We start from the raw sequence: 18,601 nt of genomic DNA, 5'->3' as shown, positions 1-18,601 counted from the left end.
CACCTAGGCAACAGTATTCATGACTGCAGCAGCACACAACAAGGCAGATAAATAATTCCTAGATGAAGAACCAAGATCAACTTGCAAATGATCAGAGATCTCTTGCATTGCACAGGAACAGGGAACCAGTACCATGCTAGTGTGAGCCTTGTAGTCCACTGCAATCAACACTTGCATTAACCTGAGTACATGGATGTGGAGCTGCCAAGCCCCAACCTCAAAGGTAAGGGCTAGAGCAAACAAAGCACTGTTGACAGCCATGAAGGAAGAGCCACCGAGAAATATGGCTTGGAAAAGACACAGGTCAGTGCCAACAAATAGTACACACCAAAGTGCAAAATCTTCTGCACCCAATAGGCTAAATGACGGAGACACAGGAATAACAAACTGTGTCCAAAAATACAGAAAGACATCCTGAAAAACTGTAAACTACAGTCAGGTATGAAATTGAATGAGGAAGGAAAAAAAGAGGGGACCATGGGTGACCTAGCAATACCAGCATCATGAGCTCCAGGTAGTTACAGAGGGGTTTAACACGATAAAAATTATTATGTAGGACTGCATTTATCGAGTTTGGTTTTCAAACAAGACTGCATGGGGAAGTGGATACCTTATTCTGGTACAGTACATTATAAATTTGTCAGTTAAGTCAATTCCTTCTGGCCAAACAAGAGTTCACTGCAATCTGCTTGAACAAGATTTCACTGTACTGGTCTATTTTAAATGCTCGTGTATTAATTGGTTTATCCACAAAATCAATGAAACTTTATCCAAAGATGAAAAATTAATATATAAATAATTTCTTTTCACAATTTTCCAGGATTTTTAAGTTTAAATTTCACAAAAGAAGCATAGTACCTAAATGCCTGCCTTAAATCTAATACATAGGTAGCAAATGATCTTACTTCCTACCTTAAATTTAATGTGAGATGATTCAACAGGCAGATTTACAAGAGATCTTGTTCCGGTTGGGAATCGGCGAGAGACTTGCCATGTAGCCATTAACTTTGGTTCTGGCAGCGGTAGTCTGGTATGTCAGAAAGATACAGGTAAATCAAACAAATTGAAAATATAGTTTTCTTTATTATTTGTTATAGAAATAACTACTGTACTTCAAAAATTACTGCCATAACTGAAGTCTCAAGTCATACAGCAAAATATTTGATATTGCTGATTTTTTTTACCTTCCTAAAAATTTAAATTTCTATTGATATACTGTATAGCAACTGTTAATAATATTTAAAATTAGTAGTTCCATCTGTGTTTACAGAGGAAGCATACTAAATGTCTCCCAGCTGTACATGATTACTGGTGCTATAACAAAATATATATAAATATCTACTATGTCAATATTGTAATCACATCCTCTATTTTTATATAATTGTTGTTAGTGTTTTTATACAGTATTATTATTTAATAGGGGAATCACAAAATAATTTATTCAAAGTTTAATTTACCTAAGAGAGAATTACATACTTTCATTTAACATTAAAAATTTGTGTGATGCTAAACTGTCTTTCACCTGTTGCATTAATGTATTTTAATCAATTTTGAAATATAATAAATAGTTTATGCATATTATCAATAATTAATTTTTTAAATAAAGTATAATACATGATTTCCTAATATCGTACAGTAAATACCAATTAATTTTTAAGTGTTCCTATTCTATGTGGTCAAAATAATAGACCCATAATATATTGTGTGTAGTAAGATTTCAGTTCAACTTGAGTTCAGTGAAGGTGGCTAGACAATGGACCTATAGTTATTTCCTAGGATACAACAATCAGTAAAAATATTTGTTTCATTGCATTTTGATTTTTAGAGTACAGTAATATTTATTGACAAAGTAAGGAAGACAATACAAACAAAGAAATCACATTAACGTGATGTATCACTGAGAAAATCTGTAGGAGCCTTGAGGAGGAATCTAACCTGCACCCTTGCCATTCCCAAGCACATGCCCTAAAACATGTGCATGAGAGTACCAAGTGTGCAGGTTTCAATGGTCCTCCTCATTTCTCCTACTGATTTTCCCAAGAAAATATGACACTATTCCAATAGACTAACTCTCCCCACAGACCCTCATGGGTTGCCAAGTTGACAGTATACAGTACTGTATTTAAATCTACTGAGTTTAGGTACTGGAAATGTACAAAAATCCAGACATCGTATATTGTGCTGCACAGAGCTGCAAGGGAGCCTGACAGCTGAGTGGACAGCGTTTCAGATTCGCTGTCCTGAGGTTCCGGGTTCGATTCCCGGTTGAGGCGGAAACAAATGAGCAGAGTTTCTTTCACCCTGATGCCCCTGTCACCAAGCAGTAAACACATACCTGGGAGTTAGACAGCTGCTACGGGCTGCTTCCTGGGGGTATGTAATAAAAAAGGAGGCCTGGTCGAGGACCAGGCCATGGGGACACTAAGTCCCGAAATCATCTCAAGATAACCTCAAGATAGATCTGCGAGTCAACTACCAAAATTCATAACATGGAATATATACTATAGCCTTATTTTTTCATTTAAGTGTATTAACATTATTTTGCTCTGAATGATTTTATACTAGGTCTCCTGGAACATGTCTAAGATACCATCAGTAGGGCCGTAAATGCTCATCCAGCAATGATACTCACTTTAACCCAGGACATGTTATGAGTTGTCACTACAAGTGTCTCACTATTTCCATTGAAGTGACTTCCTATTAATATTGATGTTCTTTACTTCAGAAAAAAGTGCACAAGATTTTACTATAATTATGGGTCTTACTTACATACAAGTAAGTAATTATCAAAAGAAGGCACCAAACCGGGAAAGCTATGTAGCACCATTAAATGTGTTGGGTACATACAAAAGATAATCTTATCTGCACAGTGATTACTTACAAATTATAAGGATAAAGAATTAGGTTAGGTGGTTTGCTATTATCGCCGAATCACCAAGAGTTGGCTTGGCATGCCTGATACCTGATCAACCATTCTGTGATTCGTATGTCAGGCTGCGAGCAGCTGCGTCCAACAGCCTGGTTAACCAGACCAGCAACCAAGAGGCCTGGTCGACGACCGGGCCGCGGGGACGCTAATCCTAGGAAGCACCTCAAGATAACCTCAAATAAGCCTAGGAAGCACCTCAAGATAACCTCAAAGCATTACCACCGAGAGGTGGCTTACTATTATTACCAACCAAAGGGTCCTGGGTTGAATTCCCATAGCTGGAGGATAAATTTGGCACAGTTCCTTTCACCTAATGCTTTTATTCACCTAGCAATAAATAGGTACCCTGAAGTTAGCCAACTGTTGTGGGTTACATCCTGCAAAAGGTCAATAGTTTGACCTCAAGGGGGACCTTAGTAAGTTTGACAGGCTTCTTCGCTCTGACTATGGGAAACCATTATGATTCAGGTTAATCCCTGTACAGTATTATGTTTCCTAAATTCCTCAAATACATACAGATCAATCCTTGAATTGAGTGTCTTGAATGATTATGATCCAGATTAATGTACACTGTGTCCTAGCTAATTATGATCCATGTTAATCCCTGCCCTATGTGTTCATGATAATACAAGTGATGTACTCTCTTCTTCAACATTACCATGAAACTCAAAATCAAAAGTAATGAATAGAAGCTCTAGGAAGAATTTTTTTTTAGTTTCAATGTATTTATGTTTAATGTATCAGTCTTCTTGTAACTGGAATGTGTTAAATCCAAATAACAATAAAATGTAACTAATCACACATCTAGCCAATCCAGAGCACGAAGAGTTTACGTAGTTGCTACTTATTGTGATCAAGTTAATGGTCACTGACCTGTTATTTAGTGTGGTGAAGTCAACTGGTATGTGTTTTTCTATTTAATTTCTGCAGTAATAAAAATTGATACTAACAGAATTAAACAAAATATAGAAAACAATTCTTAAAGTTTGCTTACTTTTTGGCTAAATTCACATTATTTGGAGAAGTGTCAACAGGTACACCATGATGGTGCATGACACGCACGAGTGTGTCTCTGGCATCACCAGACCATGAATCAAAATCTACCACATTACGGACAACATTTGCGAACACCATCATCTGGAAATTCCTGAGGAAACAAATCAATAAGGCATATTAGAGATGATATTACTATTGGTAGAGAACTATTAATATTCATAAGTATTACATTTTACTACATTCAAGATATACACAACTTTTATAAGACAAAAGTATTAAGCAATATACTGAAGTAGTTTTACAAGCAAAATTATTAAAAATCTGGCATTGAATGTAATGAAACATTTTCTTCTAGTGGTTCCTCAGTAGCTCCCAGAGCTACCCACCTGTTAAGCTCCAAACTTAGGATACCACTCCAGGGTCAAAGATTCACTAACACCTATCAGAAACCAATAACAAAATCTTGTCCCCTCAATAAGTGACAAGGAGATTCTAGGGCCACTACAGTAATCCAAAGGAAAAAACTTCAGAAAGGTAGTGCAATAAAACGAGTATCTGCATGGACAACACTGGTAACCCTGAAACAAACATGCACATGCTCATTGGCAACAAAAGACCACTAGTTAGTAACATTCGCTCGCCATTAGATGGCAGCTCTGGCCACTTAAGGGTACTGGACAACTGGCTTCCCCATTCATACGCTGCCCATGTAACAACCACAGGAGGTGGGAGGGGCAGGAATGGTGAGCCTGCAAGGGGCCCACCAGAAAGTGGCATTTCATTACATTTAACACTGGATTTAAGGAAGGGCCGTCTTGATGGCTCTCCAAGCTATTTCATCACAGACAACAAGAAAAAAAGCACCTAACATTGGGAGGAAAGGGGCTGATACTAGTAACCCTGGAGTGAGCAGCCTGGGAACAAGGACCAAGGTGTGAAAACCAAATTAGAATGCCAGAACTTACGACCTTGAAACGCCACCCCAAGACACAAAAGAGAAGAAAGTGAAAACACTGATAACTTGTGGGTGACATAGGAACATGGGCAACAGGTAGGACAAAACAAACATCCAGTGACTACTGCATCTCAAGAACACTGAACAAGGCTGCATTTCAAGAACACCCAAGCCATATGGGTGACCCTGAAGGAAACAGCAAAAATGCTGCCACTGGACAGAACACTGGTAACCTTCAGCTGGAGCAATCAAGCACAAACAACCTAAAAAAAACTATGGAAACTGACAGACACTCTCCTAGTGAGAAATGATGGCGACAGCTAGAGCAACAGAAATCAGCTACCAGAACTGTATTGAATAAAAAACTTCTCCTTCCAGGTCAGAATTCCCTGACCCTTCAACCAGAAGAAAGGGTAAACAAAAAGATATATAGTAACTCATCAAAATGAGTGGACAAGAAGAGGTACACCTGAACCCAACCTAGAGACCAAGACTGATCTGAATGGAAAAGTAGTCAACAAAAGAGACTCCATCATACTGTTACCAAAAAGGCCACAAATGTGATATAAAAAAAAAAGACCTCATGTGCCCCAATACAGAAAGTGGTACATATAGATTAGAAAAGCCATACACTAAGACTGGTGGAGAACCTCGAGTCACCAATAATAATTTATGGAGCAAAATTTTGAAAATATTAAAAGCCCTAGAAAAGAACCCCAGCCTTGATTGGGGTTCCTTGGGGAGCCGGTCGGCCGAGCGGACAGCACGCTGGACTTGTGATCCTGTGGTCCCGGGTTCGATCCCAGGCGCCGGCGAGAAACAATGGGCAGAGTTTCTTTCACCCTATGCCCCTGTTACCTAGCAGTAAAATAGGTACCTGGGTGTTAGTCAGCTGTCGCGGGCTGCTTCCTGGGGGTGGAGGCCTGGTCGAGGACCGGGCCACGGGGACACTAAAGCCCCGAAATCATCTCAAGATAACCTCAAGATTGATAGGTTAGATGGGTTGTTTGGGTTCATACATTCCTGGTTAGACAAAACATTTGCATTTTTTATGCAGTGGTAAATCGCGCAAATGGCCTGAAGGATGAAAGGTCAAATGACGTCAAGGCCCACCTCCAGAAAGGCATAAAGTGCCTAGAAATGAGAAACAGGTCAGGAAGAATGTACACAGCCAAACTTCCATCTCACCAGCAGATAAGAGTGAGCTGTGAAACAAGGACTGACGACACAAAAAAGCATTCCAAGCAGAGCACAGGAAGTAATCCCTCTGCCATCGATGCAGGCTCTAAGGCAGCAACCAGAACGACAGACGGCAGGGTTGCTAAGCACATGCTAAACAGGCTGGAAATGGGCCCCACATGACCCCAAAGGTGCAAGATAAAAGCCAACTGAAGATGTGGCCTGGGGGACAACTGCAACCTGTGAGACGGTGTGTCATGGGAAACAGACAAGCAGCCGCCACATCCCAACATAATGCACCAGATCCAAAATAAACAAAATGGAGTACCAAGCTTTGGGTGCCTCACAGCAGAAGTGCACCAAACCCTCCAGGGAAAAGACAAAATAAGGATGTGTAAGATGTAATATCAGTCAATGTGTTCACCATTTGGCACTAAATGCCAGGATGGCAAATATAATGCATTTTCCCACGGTTCCTAGTCAAATACAACATCATATCCTCCTTCATACTAAAACCCATGCATTCCATACACTTAAATTCAACTCTTCTACCTAATTCCCATCCTCTCCTCTGCTTTGCCTAACTTTTATACAGTGTCTCTATCAATTTGTCATCTCCATTCTTTCTATACTCAAGGCATTTACCTGAAGATGTTTAATTATATTGACAACCTCTCTTGTTGAATATGGATACTGAATAAGGCCTTGGTCAGCTAAATCTCTAAGTTCACTAAATGCGCCAACCAGCCGACGCATGATGTCCTCTGGTACATTAGGGCCATATGATTGGAGAAGAGACATCTCTGATTCCATACTTGGGTTATCAATGGCATGGCAGCTGAAGAGATCACCTGTAATGCAGAACAAAAAAATTCAGGCAATGTTTAATATGGGAAAGAAAAGCTGAATACAAAAATAACATGTGATTACACAAAGAACTTCAATAATAATTATTATAAGTAATGGTAATGTCTTCTCATAGACATAATAACATAGGATAAAAACCCACACTTGTGTATTTGTGAAATTTATGTAAAGAATTTATACAAAGTCTTTTGCATATGGTTAGGACAAGACTTACTGTACATCTCAATGTCTAATGACAAAGTCATTAGATTTTGTCATTAGACGAAGTCGATGCACACCAAACAACAGCGATGCATTACCTGATACCTGTTACACACTTTCAGGTAAAAATGATCTTGCACTCAACAGAGGTATGCTAGAGATCAACAGTGGTGGCCATTGAGGTCAAAATACACTGAGGCACACCTCTGAAACTGCACACTAGAATCAGGTTTCAAACTGAGTGGGGATTCCATCACACCTCAATTTAGTAGACAGAAGAGGAGTAAAACCTCCCTGAAGCTCGGGTAATGAACAAAACAAAACAAGAGGTGAAACCCCTAATGAGATTACATGTACAGACCCTAAGAGCTAATACATAAGCCCATCAACAAAGTCTAGGTAAGAGACAAAGTTCCTATAGCACCATCAAGGTAATGGTCTATCTCTGAGAGGAGTCAGACCATGCTCAAGGCTTTCAAACAACCAGGTGACTATTGGCCTTTGGCATTTACAGTAGTCCCAGGAGAGAGAACACTGGAAGCAAGCTGAAGCAAACAGCTCAAGTCAGAAATATACACAATAACTTGGCACTACACCATGTTAAAAACTCTTCAGCATGGAATTCCCTGCACAGAGGCAAAGTTACAATGAATAACCAGTTGACTGAATATTTTTTTGCAAACCTGAGTACTTTGTGGAAGAACACAAGGAATAATGTAAAGTTTGCCACCACCTCCTCTCATCCTGTTGTTACTGCTATCTAGTGCTGATACCTGGTGGCATTCAAGGTTGTGGTAGTTTGCTAGTCAAGTAGCTTCAGAGCAATAATTTGCTATCCTGGTACAGTAGTTCTAGCAAAACATTAAAGTGGGCATTGAGCAATTTTACATGCTCTTATGGTGTCACAACCAGCAGTCTCTCTTGAAAGTGGATTGAGGTGCTCTCAACTCACTCCCTGCCTCTAAACTACAAGAAATATAATTTGTAAATAAACGTATCCAAATGGGGTTCAAGTCGACAAGAACCTGAACCCGGATTCATGAAAGAGTTACGCAAGTACTTATGAACGTGTACATCTTTCCTCAATCTTTGACGGCTTTGGTTACATTTATTAAACAGTTTACAAGCAAGAAAACTTACCAATCAACTGTTGTTATTGTTATCAACAGCCTCCTGGTGCTTCGGAGCTCATTAACTGTTTAATAATTGTAAACAAAGCCGCCAAAGATTGAGAAAAGATGTACAGGTTCGTAAGTGCTTGCTTAACTGCTTCGTGAATCTGGCCCCCTGGAGTATTGACAGTGATCTAGGTGGGCTCATGGCCCATGCTCAGAAATGGAGAGGTGTTGTATAAAATGGTTATGTCAAAGTAGGCATTGTGGTATGTGAATGCAGGTCCTGCCTTTTTTGAACTATAACAAATGAGCATAATTACCCAATGATCCAAAGAAATCGTTCCCAAGAAATGGGAAGCCGGGACGGTTAGCAAGAACAATCATGCGGAAATTAGGATGAGAGATTATCACATTTGGAGACTCCGATGAGGCCAAGGAGTGAGTCTTGGGCACAATCCGGCGACCATCTGATAACAGCATTTCTCCACTCTCGACCAAAGTCTGAAAATAAACAAACATTCTTACTCATGCATGAGCCACAAAGAATTACTTCGCATCAAAACACAAACATCCCAGAGTAAAATAGTTGCAGATTTTTGGGAGGTGTATTAAAAAATTTGCATAAAATTTAAATGCTGAATGAATGAAATGCCCTTTTCTGGTGGGCCCTCAGTACCTAGTGCTGTAGAGAATCCAACCCTTGAAGAGTACCCCAGGTCTCCAAGACCCATGCTGACCTGCTGGCAGTAAAGACCTGAATCTGGCTCTCTCTATGAAACAAAGGGAGCTTGGGAATTAGAGATTGACCTAACACCAAGAAAACCTACCAGAAAGATAGGCAAAACAATCAAGCATTTAATGTAATAAGATGCTTTTTCTAATGGAGACCCTTAGTAGCTTCCCAAAGCTAAGCACTAGAACCATATCTCAAAGACCCATTCTAACCTACCAGCACACAGGGCCATAATCTGCTTCTCTCAAGGAAGAAAAGGGACCTGGGATTCAGATCAACCTCAAAACTATTATTGTTTCTTGTACTTACCTTTTCTTATGGTGCTAGTGGTAAGTAGACCTGGCCAGGTAGCTTTGTGGCTATCTGTGTGGTACCAAAATCAATAAAAACAAGAGCCACCAGCAGAACTTATGTTCCAGGAAAAGTCAGTACCACTTAGTTGAAAATGAGAAGCAGGTGATGGACCCAGAAAGGACTATAGGTGTGGGCTGATGACACCAGGCAGAAGAGTAACGGACAGGCTGGTTGTGACCTCAGGTGGCCTGGACTGCTATTTAGTGGCAGTGAGGCACATCGCAGCATAGACAGTTACCACATGGAAACGATTATTTGCCTTGTTCACCTACAGTTGCCTAATTCCCTTCAAGCACAATTGCTTGTTATGTTGCACTTATGCTTTCTATTGAGTTTTCCTTACCTTAGTGGTTAGTCTCTGATCCCCTGCTTCCCCTTGCCTCATAGTGTTCGGCTAAGGCTTTGTTGGTTCCCTAGATAAGCTTGGGAAACCACTGAAGGGGGTCCCTCCCAGAAAAGGCAATTATTTAGAATTCCAGCTTTTATGCAAAAATCTGGATCAGGTACAGAATGATATGATTCAGATTTTGGAGGGTTGAATGCACAGTATCTGTATTATTTACCTTAAGCACACATGTAACATGAGTTTGAGCTTTATCTGCCTCATCAACAACTAATACACGGCCAGTCTTGACTGCCACAACAAGAGGGGAATCCTCATGTTGAATTCGTCCATCTCGTACAACTGGTTGAATTGTCAGGCTCTGTACTGTTGTGTCTCTGGAATGAAAGCAAATCTGAATGTAATATAAACATACAAAATTGTAAAACAAATGACAAGGGATGCACATAAAGATGAAAGGAAAATAAGGTTCTTTTTTATATGAAATTAAATTTGTAATTATCTTCAAATCACTGAAACTAGTTGTTGTTATTAAAACTACTTCTGTAATTAATCAAACACCTATAGTAAAAATATTTATATAAATATTTATTTTAACACAAAGTGCAGGTATCATTACATGATCCTAGGTAATTCGATTATCATCTGTGAGAGAATGGTGTTCTCTCAGCTAGTCTTATACCATATGGCTACTATGCAGTTCTGTGCATGCTGTGCACTGAGCATTTGTATTTGCCTAAGGGCACAAGTACATCATGTCAGGTGTAGATGGATTGGGAATTGCATGAGCAGTTCAGAAATCGTGTCTGTGGTGACATATGATGCCTGGTTATATTAGGAGAGTCGTTTAAACAACAATGGAGGGGGTCCACCCCAAACTTAGCTTTTGGGTGTAACAGGTACCAGCCTGGGTTGCCTGGTTCACCTGACCCAGCTAATGGTTGTTGATAATCTCATTTCTCTCCTCTCTCCACCATACCAATAAAGCCCAGAGTTCAGCCAATCAGATGCATGGTTGAAATGGCAATCTGATTAGTACTTTGTAAGTAGGCTTTTACTTTAATGAGTAAAGTGCAAGTCTGGCTGCTCTAGCCTTAGCTTTCTTCATTCTTGCAGAAGCTGTTCATGGCACAAGATGTGTGCTCCTTTGAGCTCTAGAGCACCATCACTCCCAACAGCTGCTCATTCCAGACACCTTGGTAGACACACCTCCCCATTCATCGATGACAGAAGAGTGCGCAGAATGAATGTTGAGCGAGTAAATTGCATTTATCCTGTGTACACAACTGACTCGCATTTTGTGGAGCTTAACTGCGACCCAGTGAGCCTGGTGGACGTTTTGACCCTGTCTGGTGAACCCATTCAGAGCAAAATGTCCCACAGTGCTGGTCTGGTCCATGCATGTGTTTGTGAATGTAAAGACTGACACATGTCAGTCTTTATATTGAACATGCAATTTGTGCTGTGCTATGCATAGATTTGCCTATGACACCTAGTAAAGTAGAGACAATTATTCCTATTCCGTGTGTGTGTGTACAGTAAATACAATTTAGTTTATGATCTAATTTTAGTGAACAAATTTATTTGTTAAGCACATGGTGTTTCATGAATCCTTTCTCCTTCATATTGCAAACTTTTGCCGATTCAGTCACACAAAAACAGATGCTCCGCCTATACAAGCACCACATCATAAATTTGATGTTAACAATTACTCTGATCTGCCCACACCACCAGGTAGAGATCAGACACGACCAATATCTGACAAGATCTCCTCAGGATCTTGTGCCATTGCTCTAGACATTTTACATTGTTTGATAACTACTGTGAGGAGCTTACACACATCCTAGCCAGCTGCACACAATTGTGGTCCAACATTAAGGTAATCTTGGACATCATATTTTGTTTGTAGTTATCATTATTTTTATACAAAGGGTGTATATATAACACACTGTCTAAGTTCACCAATTCAGACCACATGAGGATGGCCCCAAACCATATAATGTGGAAATTCAAATTAGCCAAATTTCTTACAATGCCTGCCAAAAAATTTAAATTCTTTATTTATTTTAGCACAACCAACATTATTGTACATGAAAATACTCAGTATAAATTTAAAAAAATTTACATTATCTCTGCATATTTCTTAATTCCAAATCAATAACATAAAACAAAGATGGAATGAAGGCATGTGTCTCCAAATGTCTTTTTCTGTAACAAGGATAATTTCTTATGACCACATACCTGTGAAGTTGGATATATTCACGTGGGCGAGAGAGAAGGTAAAGAAATCTGTCAGCAAGTTTATTTTTTCCAACACCTTGGTTTCCGACAAGTAGGAGATGGTCACCAAGCAGCCAATCCTGCAACATATTCTCCAACACTGCAACATGCTGTAGAAAGGTTACAATAATTAATACTTAAAGTTCATATTTTAAAAAGAAAAGAAGCTAGGCTCCAGGAAATTTTTTGCAATTACTGTAGTACAAAACTATATCTTATGTAAAAATGAAGCATTAAATATAATGAAACAATACACACAGAAATCACAATAATGTGATGCATCAAATGAACAACCCTGGTTTGTGTCTCGGAGAGGCTGCGGGATCCAGTAAGTTCACTAGAATGTCGGTTTCAACTCTTTTAACCATGTCGTAGCTCAGTCGATTAAGGCAGCGTCTGGGATGCTCCTGGACGCAGGTTTGAATCCTCGTCACGTCCCCTTGTGGATTTGTTCATAATGAAACAATTTTCTGGTGGGCCCTTGTGTAGTTCCCCATTGCTTATGCACTGGTGTTGCCAAGCCTTAAGAAATACACAGGGCTTCTGAAACCTATGCTTACCTACCAAGCTACCAAGGCCCAGAATCAGAATCTGGCTTTCTCTACGACGTGAGTGAAGCTTTGGAATCAGAGAGCTATCAAAAACTAAAGAAAAGTCACCTGAAAAGTTATACAGAACAAAATAAGCTACTGCTTGAAATAAAAAAATCTGAGGGTAACAAGGCAAAAGATCCTTTTTTGCAAGCAAACAACTCTCACTTCGACGAGCCTGACTACCACCAAGTGGCAGCCCGTGTTATCTAAGGTCCTGGCTAACCACCCTCCTCACTCACCAGCCACCAGAACTGAAACACAAACACCTCCTCCATGGAAAAATATGGATCAGGGCAGGAACAACGAGATATTGAGGGACCACAATGCCAGAAAAGATATTTTCTTTTTTACATTCAATGCAAGGTAGGTGGCATGAAACAAAATCATAAAGTGGAAAGACAAAAATCAAGGCATTGACACTGCTAAAAAAAAAAAACTAAGGATAGCGAAGATAAGATAGATACTAATTATCTGTACCTGCAAGTGACATATGGTTCTAAGGCAATACCAAGCTAGTGGAAAGGGTAGGTGATGGGGTAGGTGGTGGGCCAGGTGGGGGGGGGGGGGGCATGTGGTAGGCCAGGTGGTATGCCAAGAAATCAAGTGTGTTAAACTCCCATCTAGTGATGACTGGGTGAGTTACGACTAGAGTTCTTCAACAGCAAGCTATTATTTATCATGCTTTCATTTGTTTATCTCTTATGCCCAAATAATGGTCTGTTTTGGTTCATCTGACTTCCTGGTTGGTTTTCTTTAGAAGATATCCGATTCCCAAGTTCCTCACTTCTCACCGAAAGATATATTCAGGTACTGGTTCCCGGTAGGTCAACTTGGCTCTCAGAGGCCTGGCATGAACCTTACTCTTTGAGATACCAGCAGTGTATAGTTAATCCAAACTCCATTAAAGGTTAATCCAAGTCCAGACCTTATCCCAAAGCAAATTACCAACAGCCAAATTAGTAAGAAATTGGGGATAACCGGATGAGGTTGATGAACAATTGCAGAAAAAAAGGACACTATCAAGTTGGCAGGCTCAACTTTAATAAGCTGAGTATTATCTTACTTTGGCATGCCTGTTGTGGCTCTGTAGTTGAAGAACACTTAGCTAGGAAAGCCACTGAGATGGCCTAACCAGGAAAGTTGTACTAAAAAATGGAAACACTTACCTGATGTATGTCAAAGAAGAGAGTATCAGGAACTTTGGTATTGGTGTCAGGCACAAAGACCTGGCCATAAGTATTGCCAATCCTAAGTACACCATCTTTCACTTCACAAATAAGCTTCTCATTTTCCAAGCTGCTAATTTTTTTAATGCCCCGACTATCAAGAATGGTGTCTAATGCTTGTCTGGCAAGTGGTGGAAGAAATCTGAAAATTACAAACAAATTGCATCAAAACTAAAATTTCAGCTACAGTATTTAACAAACCAACACATATTACAAGAGCAAATCAATACGATAAAGGAATGTTCTGAAGCGCAAACTACCCGATCTGTCCATTAACAATTTGAATGCTGATTATTGTTTCCTAATTGTAATGTCCTTTTTATATAAAATTTACTTTTAGTATTCATTGTTAATTATTAAAATATACATGACCAAATCCAAAACACATTCAGTTAAGAAGAACAGCCATTTGCTTACATAATGCATTCTTTACTTCTTTCATTTGCTGCTCTTAATTTTCCTACAAACAAATGGGCAGAAATATTATAAATACTATAGTTTCCCAAAGCCCCATTAATCAATCTGCTTGCCATCTTACCATAGACAGCATTGAATAGTGCTGTCTACCGTTTTGTCGAATGTAACTTGTCGTTATTCAATGTTATTATTAACAGATGGTGTACACAGCTTTATCTAAACATCAAGGAAAACCTTGAGTTCTTACAAAGAATTATTTGCTTTGTAGAAGTACCACAAATACTGTAATCTCAAAATAAAGCAGCAGTAGGAATGAGTACAAACTACAAGACTGTACCTGTATATGGAGTTGCACTCCAAATGCCAGAGTACTGCAAGTAGTGATACTCTAAAACTAAAATTATTTATGATTTTGCTATACTTGGAAGTCAAATTTACATGCATAAATTAGTGCAATAACACAAAGTATTCTTAAGGTGCTCTTGGTGGCAGTTATCTGCACCAGTACAAGTTAAAGAGATGTAAATAGATGAAAATATAATTCACAGGCATTGTCAGTTTAATTAGTTTATTGTACACCCTATCTTGTGGGCAGTGGCAGAACAGATTAGTCACATACATAGTTTCATGGTTCAGAAACAGGATCTTAAAAGCTCATTAAGCATTATACAATACGCTAATAAATCACAACCACTTTCTTGTGGCTTGCACTGTCATGTGTGTACTAATTAAAGCCGACAAAGAGAGTATCCCTCTTAAAATAAGGAGAAGAGGTATGCCTGGTTGGACTATAATGTTTGTGAATTTCAAAAAGAGAACTATCTTTCAGCATAATCTATGGAAAGATGTGGGGTGCCCCAGAGATGCTTGGCTACCCTAGATCAGACTAAAACTATGGCATTAAGATCATTAATAAAGAGAAAGAAAATATTGTGAGATCAAAGGTTACTGATAAACTTTAAAAACCAGTATTGAATGTAATGAAACATTCCATTCTGGGTAAGCCTCGGTGGCTCCATGAAACTGTTGCTGATATAGCTTCCTAATTTGGACCCTTTGTGGAGGGGTCAAATTAGGAAGTCTAATCTTCTAAAGACCAAGAAGGCTCAAGAGGGGGAAAAACATGAGCCTGCTGGAGATGATAGAATGCCCAAGACAACTTGTGAAACAATGCTGAGGAAATATCATTGCCAAACACCAATGAAAGTGGCTCCACTAAAGCTGCACAATAAGTGGCAACAACATTAGGCATGAGGAGCTGATCAAGAAAGAATCAGGACAAGGAAAGAACCATTGAACTGAGATGATCTGCACAAGTCCCCAAAGGTGAAATGTGGGAAGATAGAAACCTCTGCAAATATGACGACTCCAAGGCCTCAAACTAGACCCAGAACCAAACCCAAGGGAGAATCGCTGCTCAGTCATACTCACACACGGGGAATATTTTAAATTCTCCCTCTGAAGCAAAAGACCCTCTACAAAGGGAACCAAGGTCCATGAAGGGTGAAAAAGGCAACCAGGGACACTCCTCTTGCTCCCCCTCAGCCCTTGAAGCCTGCAACAAAGGCTCCAGGGTAGAGGCATAATCTTTGCCGAATGCTTGAGACAGAAGGTCCAAGAAGAAGGTTCAGTGGGGGGAAGCGTTTATAAAGCTAAAAACCTCAAAACCCCAACGAAACAAAACACTGAGACACTTCGGAACCAGAACCAGGGATGAAGACCAGAAGCAATCTAAACCCCAACTTCAAAGGAAGGAAGGAAGAGTAGGCATGGAATTAGTCCAGATGGCAGTCACCAACACTACCATTTCTGGGTCCCTAAACACCATAGTAGCCAATTCTGAGGCAATGCCGTAGAATGCGTAACATGAGGAAGCCGAGCATGCACAATGGCTGATAAATAAACTTCCAACCTCAAAATCAAATCAGTCACACCCATAGAGAACAAACCTTACAGGACTAAGGGTTGTAGGTGTCACCAATCCAGCAGGCAGCATGTTGGAGGCAGAGAATGATTATCGTCCAGTAGCCGTGATAATGAACACCCCTTCGATCTTGCATAGAGCGAGCACAGGCTCGATGGCCGATCCTTAGTGAACTACAGTATATCAGAGACCTGCAGGAGAATTGGCATAGCCTGAAGACTAGCCAAACAGGACACACAAGCACACTGGGGCCACTCACCAAAAGAGCAGACTCCAAATACAGCCAGAACTCCCAGCCTATAATTATACTAATTATAGTACTGTACTGTACTAGTATATTACTATACTGTACTATAATTAGAATTACTATTTCTATTATTAAAATTACAAGACTGAAATGTTTTAATTTATTGCAAATTAATTGATTTAGAACATTTTAAAGAGATTGATCTCCAAGTTTAAGACTTACCTTGCAAGACAGGCCTTATACACTGCAGTGTGAAGGTCAAATGATGGATAAGCTTTGAAACGTTTTGCTATCCTGATAATCTGCCTTAGAGAGAGTGACTCAGCTAGTGACTTTAAAGCTGGATCAGTAGAAGCAGTCAACTGGGATGCAAGTGTGATCAGTTGTTCAACTGAAGAATTACAATCTCCAACCTGATAAGATATTAAAAGGCAATAATATACTGCAGAATAATACAGCAATATACATTTAGTGTTTTTACCTCATAACAAATCATTTCTTGCATCCATTACATAAAGTTATAGTTTTACACAAATATTTTGTTGTAACTCTATTCATACTTTTGTTATAACTCAAAAGCAGTTCCTGAACCATCTGGAGAGGAATACTGTACTATATTCTGGTTTGCATCCCATAAGTAAAGTGTAGCATATCTTACTTTGAGTGAGAAGTAGGAAGGTTATATAAACAGGTAATAAATAATAATTTTTTTTAGCAATATGCTACAGGCTACCAAACAAGCGCTAATGTAGGAGCTATTGTCTTAATCACAACAGGTGCATAACTGATGAGGGTAACTGGTGGGGTGCTTGAATAAGGTATATTCATAATGCTTATCTGAATCTTACCTGGAATGGGTTCTAGGAATTATTCTACTCCCCAGGCCAGGCTTGACTTGTGAGTGCTTGATCCAACTGACTGTTGCTAGGAGTGGCCTGCAGGCCCATTTGTCCACTACAACCTGGTTGATCTGGCACTTCTTGCAAGAAACTGTTTAATTTTTGTTTGAAGTGATCCACTTTTGTTCTGGTAATATTTCATATTTCTTATGTATGCTGGGGAAAAACTGAATAGCTGTGGATTCTGATTATGGTTATGGCACCTACCTTTGTCATTGGCTCTATTCTGCATTTCCTAACATATCCTTCACTCCAGTATGTTGTTATTTTACTCTGCAAAGTTGGTGACCTCGCATTCCAGTATTTTTCATGTACAGTACTGTATATATTATGTGATACCTCTCTCGTATCCTTTCTATAGAGTACATTTTAAGAGCTTTGAGATGGTCCCAATAATTGAGGTGCTTTATGATGCCTTTTCATGCTTTATGTGTTCTCTGTATTCCCTTTATTTCAGCTATTCTCTCCTACTCTGAAAGGGAAAGCGAGTATCTAGCAGTACTCAGGTGGGACAGCACAAGTGATTTGAATAGTATGAGCATTGTGATGTGATCCTTAGATTTGGAGGTTCTCATAATCCATCCTATCATTTTCCTGACTGATGCTATATTTGCTTGGTTATACTCACTAAACATTAGGTCATCAGACATCATTAATCCAAGATCCTGGAGCCAGATTCACAAAGCAGTTACGAAAGTATTTACAAACGTTTACATCTTTCCTCAATCTTTGACGACTTTGGTTACATTTATTAAACAGTTTATAAGCATGAAAACCTTCCAATCAAACGTTATTATTATAAACAGCCTCCCGGTGCTTCAGACCTCATTAACTGTTTAATAATTGAAAACAAAGCCGCCAAACTTGAGAAAAGATGTACAAGTTCGTAAGTACTTGCGTAACTGCTTCGTGAATCTGGCCCCAGGAACTTATCACTGTTAAACATCATCCACTGCCCAATCAAAGACTATTAATATCAGTTTGTACTTTTGCAATGTCTTCTACAGATGTAATTTTCAAGTTGATTTTTGTCATGTGTAAAAGATGACACGAAGCTGTAATTTGTATTTTTTCTATATCTGATATGAGAATGAGAAAGAGCAGTGGTGCAAGGGCTGTGCTCTGGGGTACAGAGCTTTTCACTGTTCTTGGACTTAATATTGTTTGATTGACTGTTACTGAGAGAAAATCTAAAATTTACATAGGAAATGCAAACAAGAAACACACTCAATCTGGAGTTTGCAGGCCTATAGTTTTCAGGAGAACAATTGCCTAAGCCATTCCTGATTTTCCCTACTCATTCTTTCTCGCTAGATTGTAAGTGCTGAAAGCAGTTCTTATTT

General features: G+C 39.4%; 1 protein-coding gene across 1 annotated transcript in view; it reads right to left on the bottom strand.

Annotated features, from left to right (window-relative positions):
• Window positions 1-18,601, bottom strand: part of c12.2 (von Willebrand factor A domain-containing protein c12.2) — a 68,665-nt gene that overhangs the window by 4,935 nt on the left and 45,129 nt on the right. Inside the window, 9 exon segments of the mRNA XM_045753222.2 lie at window positions 913-1,027; window positions 3,924-4,054; window positions 4,056-4,076; window positions 6,705-6,910; window positions 8,563-8,743; window positions 9,893-10,049; window positions 11,914-12,062; window positions 13,712-13,913; window positions 16,582-16,772. Coding sequence (XP_045609178.2) covers window positions 913-1,027; window positions 3,924-4,054; window positions 4,056-4,076; window positions 6,705-6,910; window positions 8,563-8,743; window positions 9,893-10,049; window positions 11,914-12,062; window positions 13,712-13,913; window positions 16,582-16,772 — 1,353 coding nt within the window.

Source organism: Procambarus clarkii, chromosome 29 (genome assembly GCF_040958095.1).
Source record: "Procambarus clarkii isolate CNS0578487 chromosome 29, FALCON_Pclarkii_2.0, whole genome shotgun sequence".
Taxonomy (NCBI): domain Eukaryota; kingdom Metazoa; phylum Arthropoda; class Malacostraca; order Decapoda; family Cambaridae; genus Procambarus; species Procambarus clarkii.
Note: the sequence above shows the minus strand (reverse complement) of the source record. Positions and strands in the feature narration are given on the sequence as shown.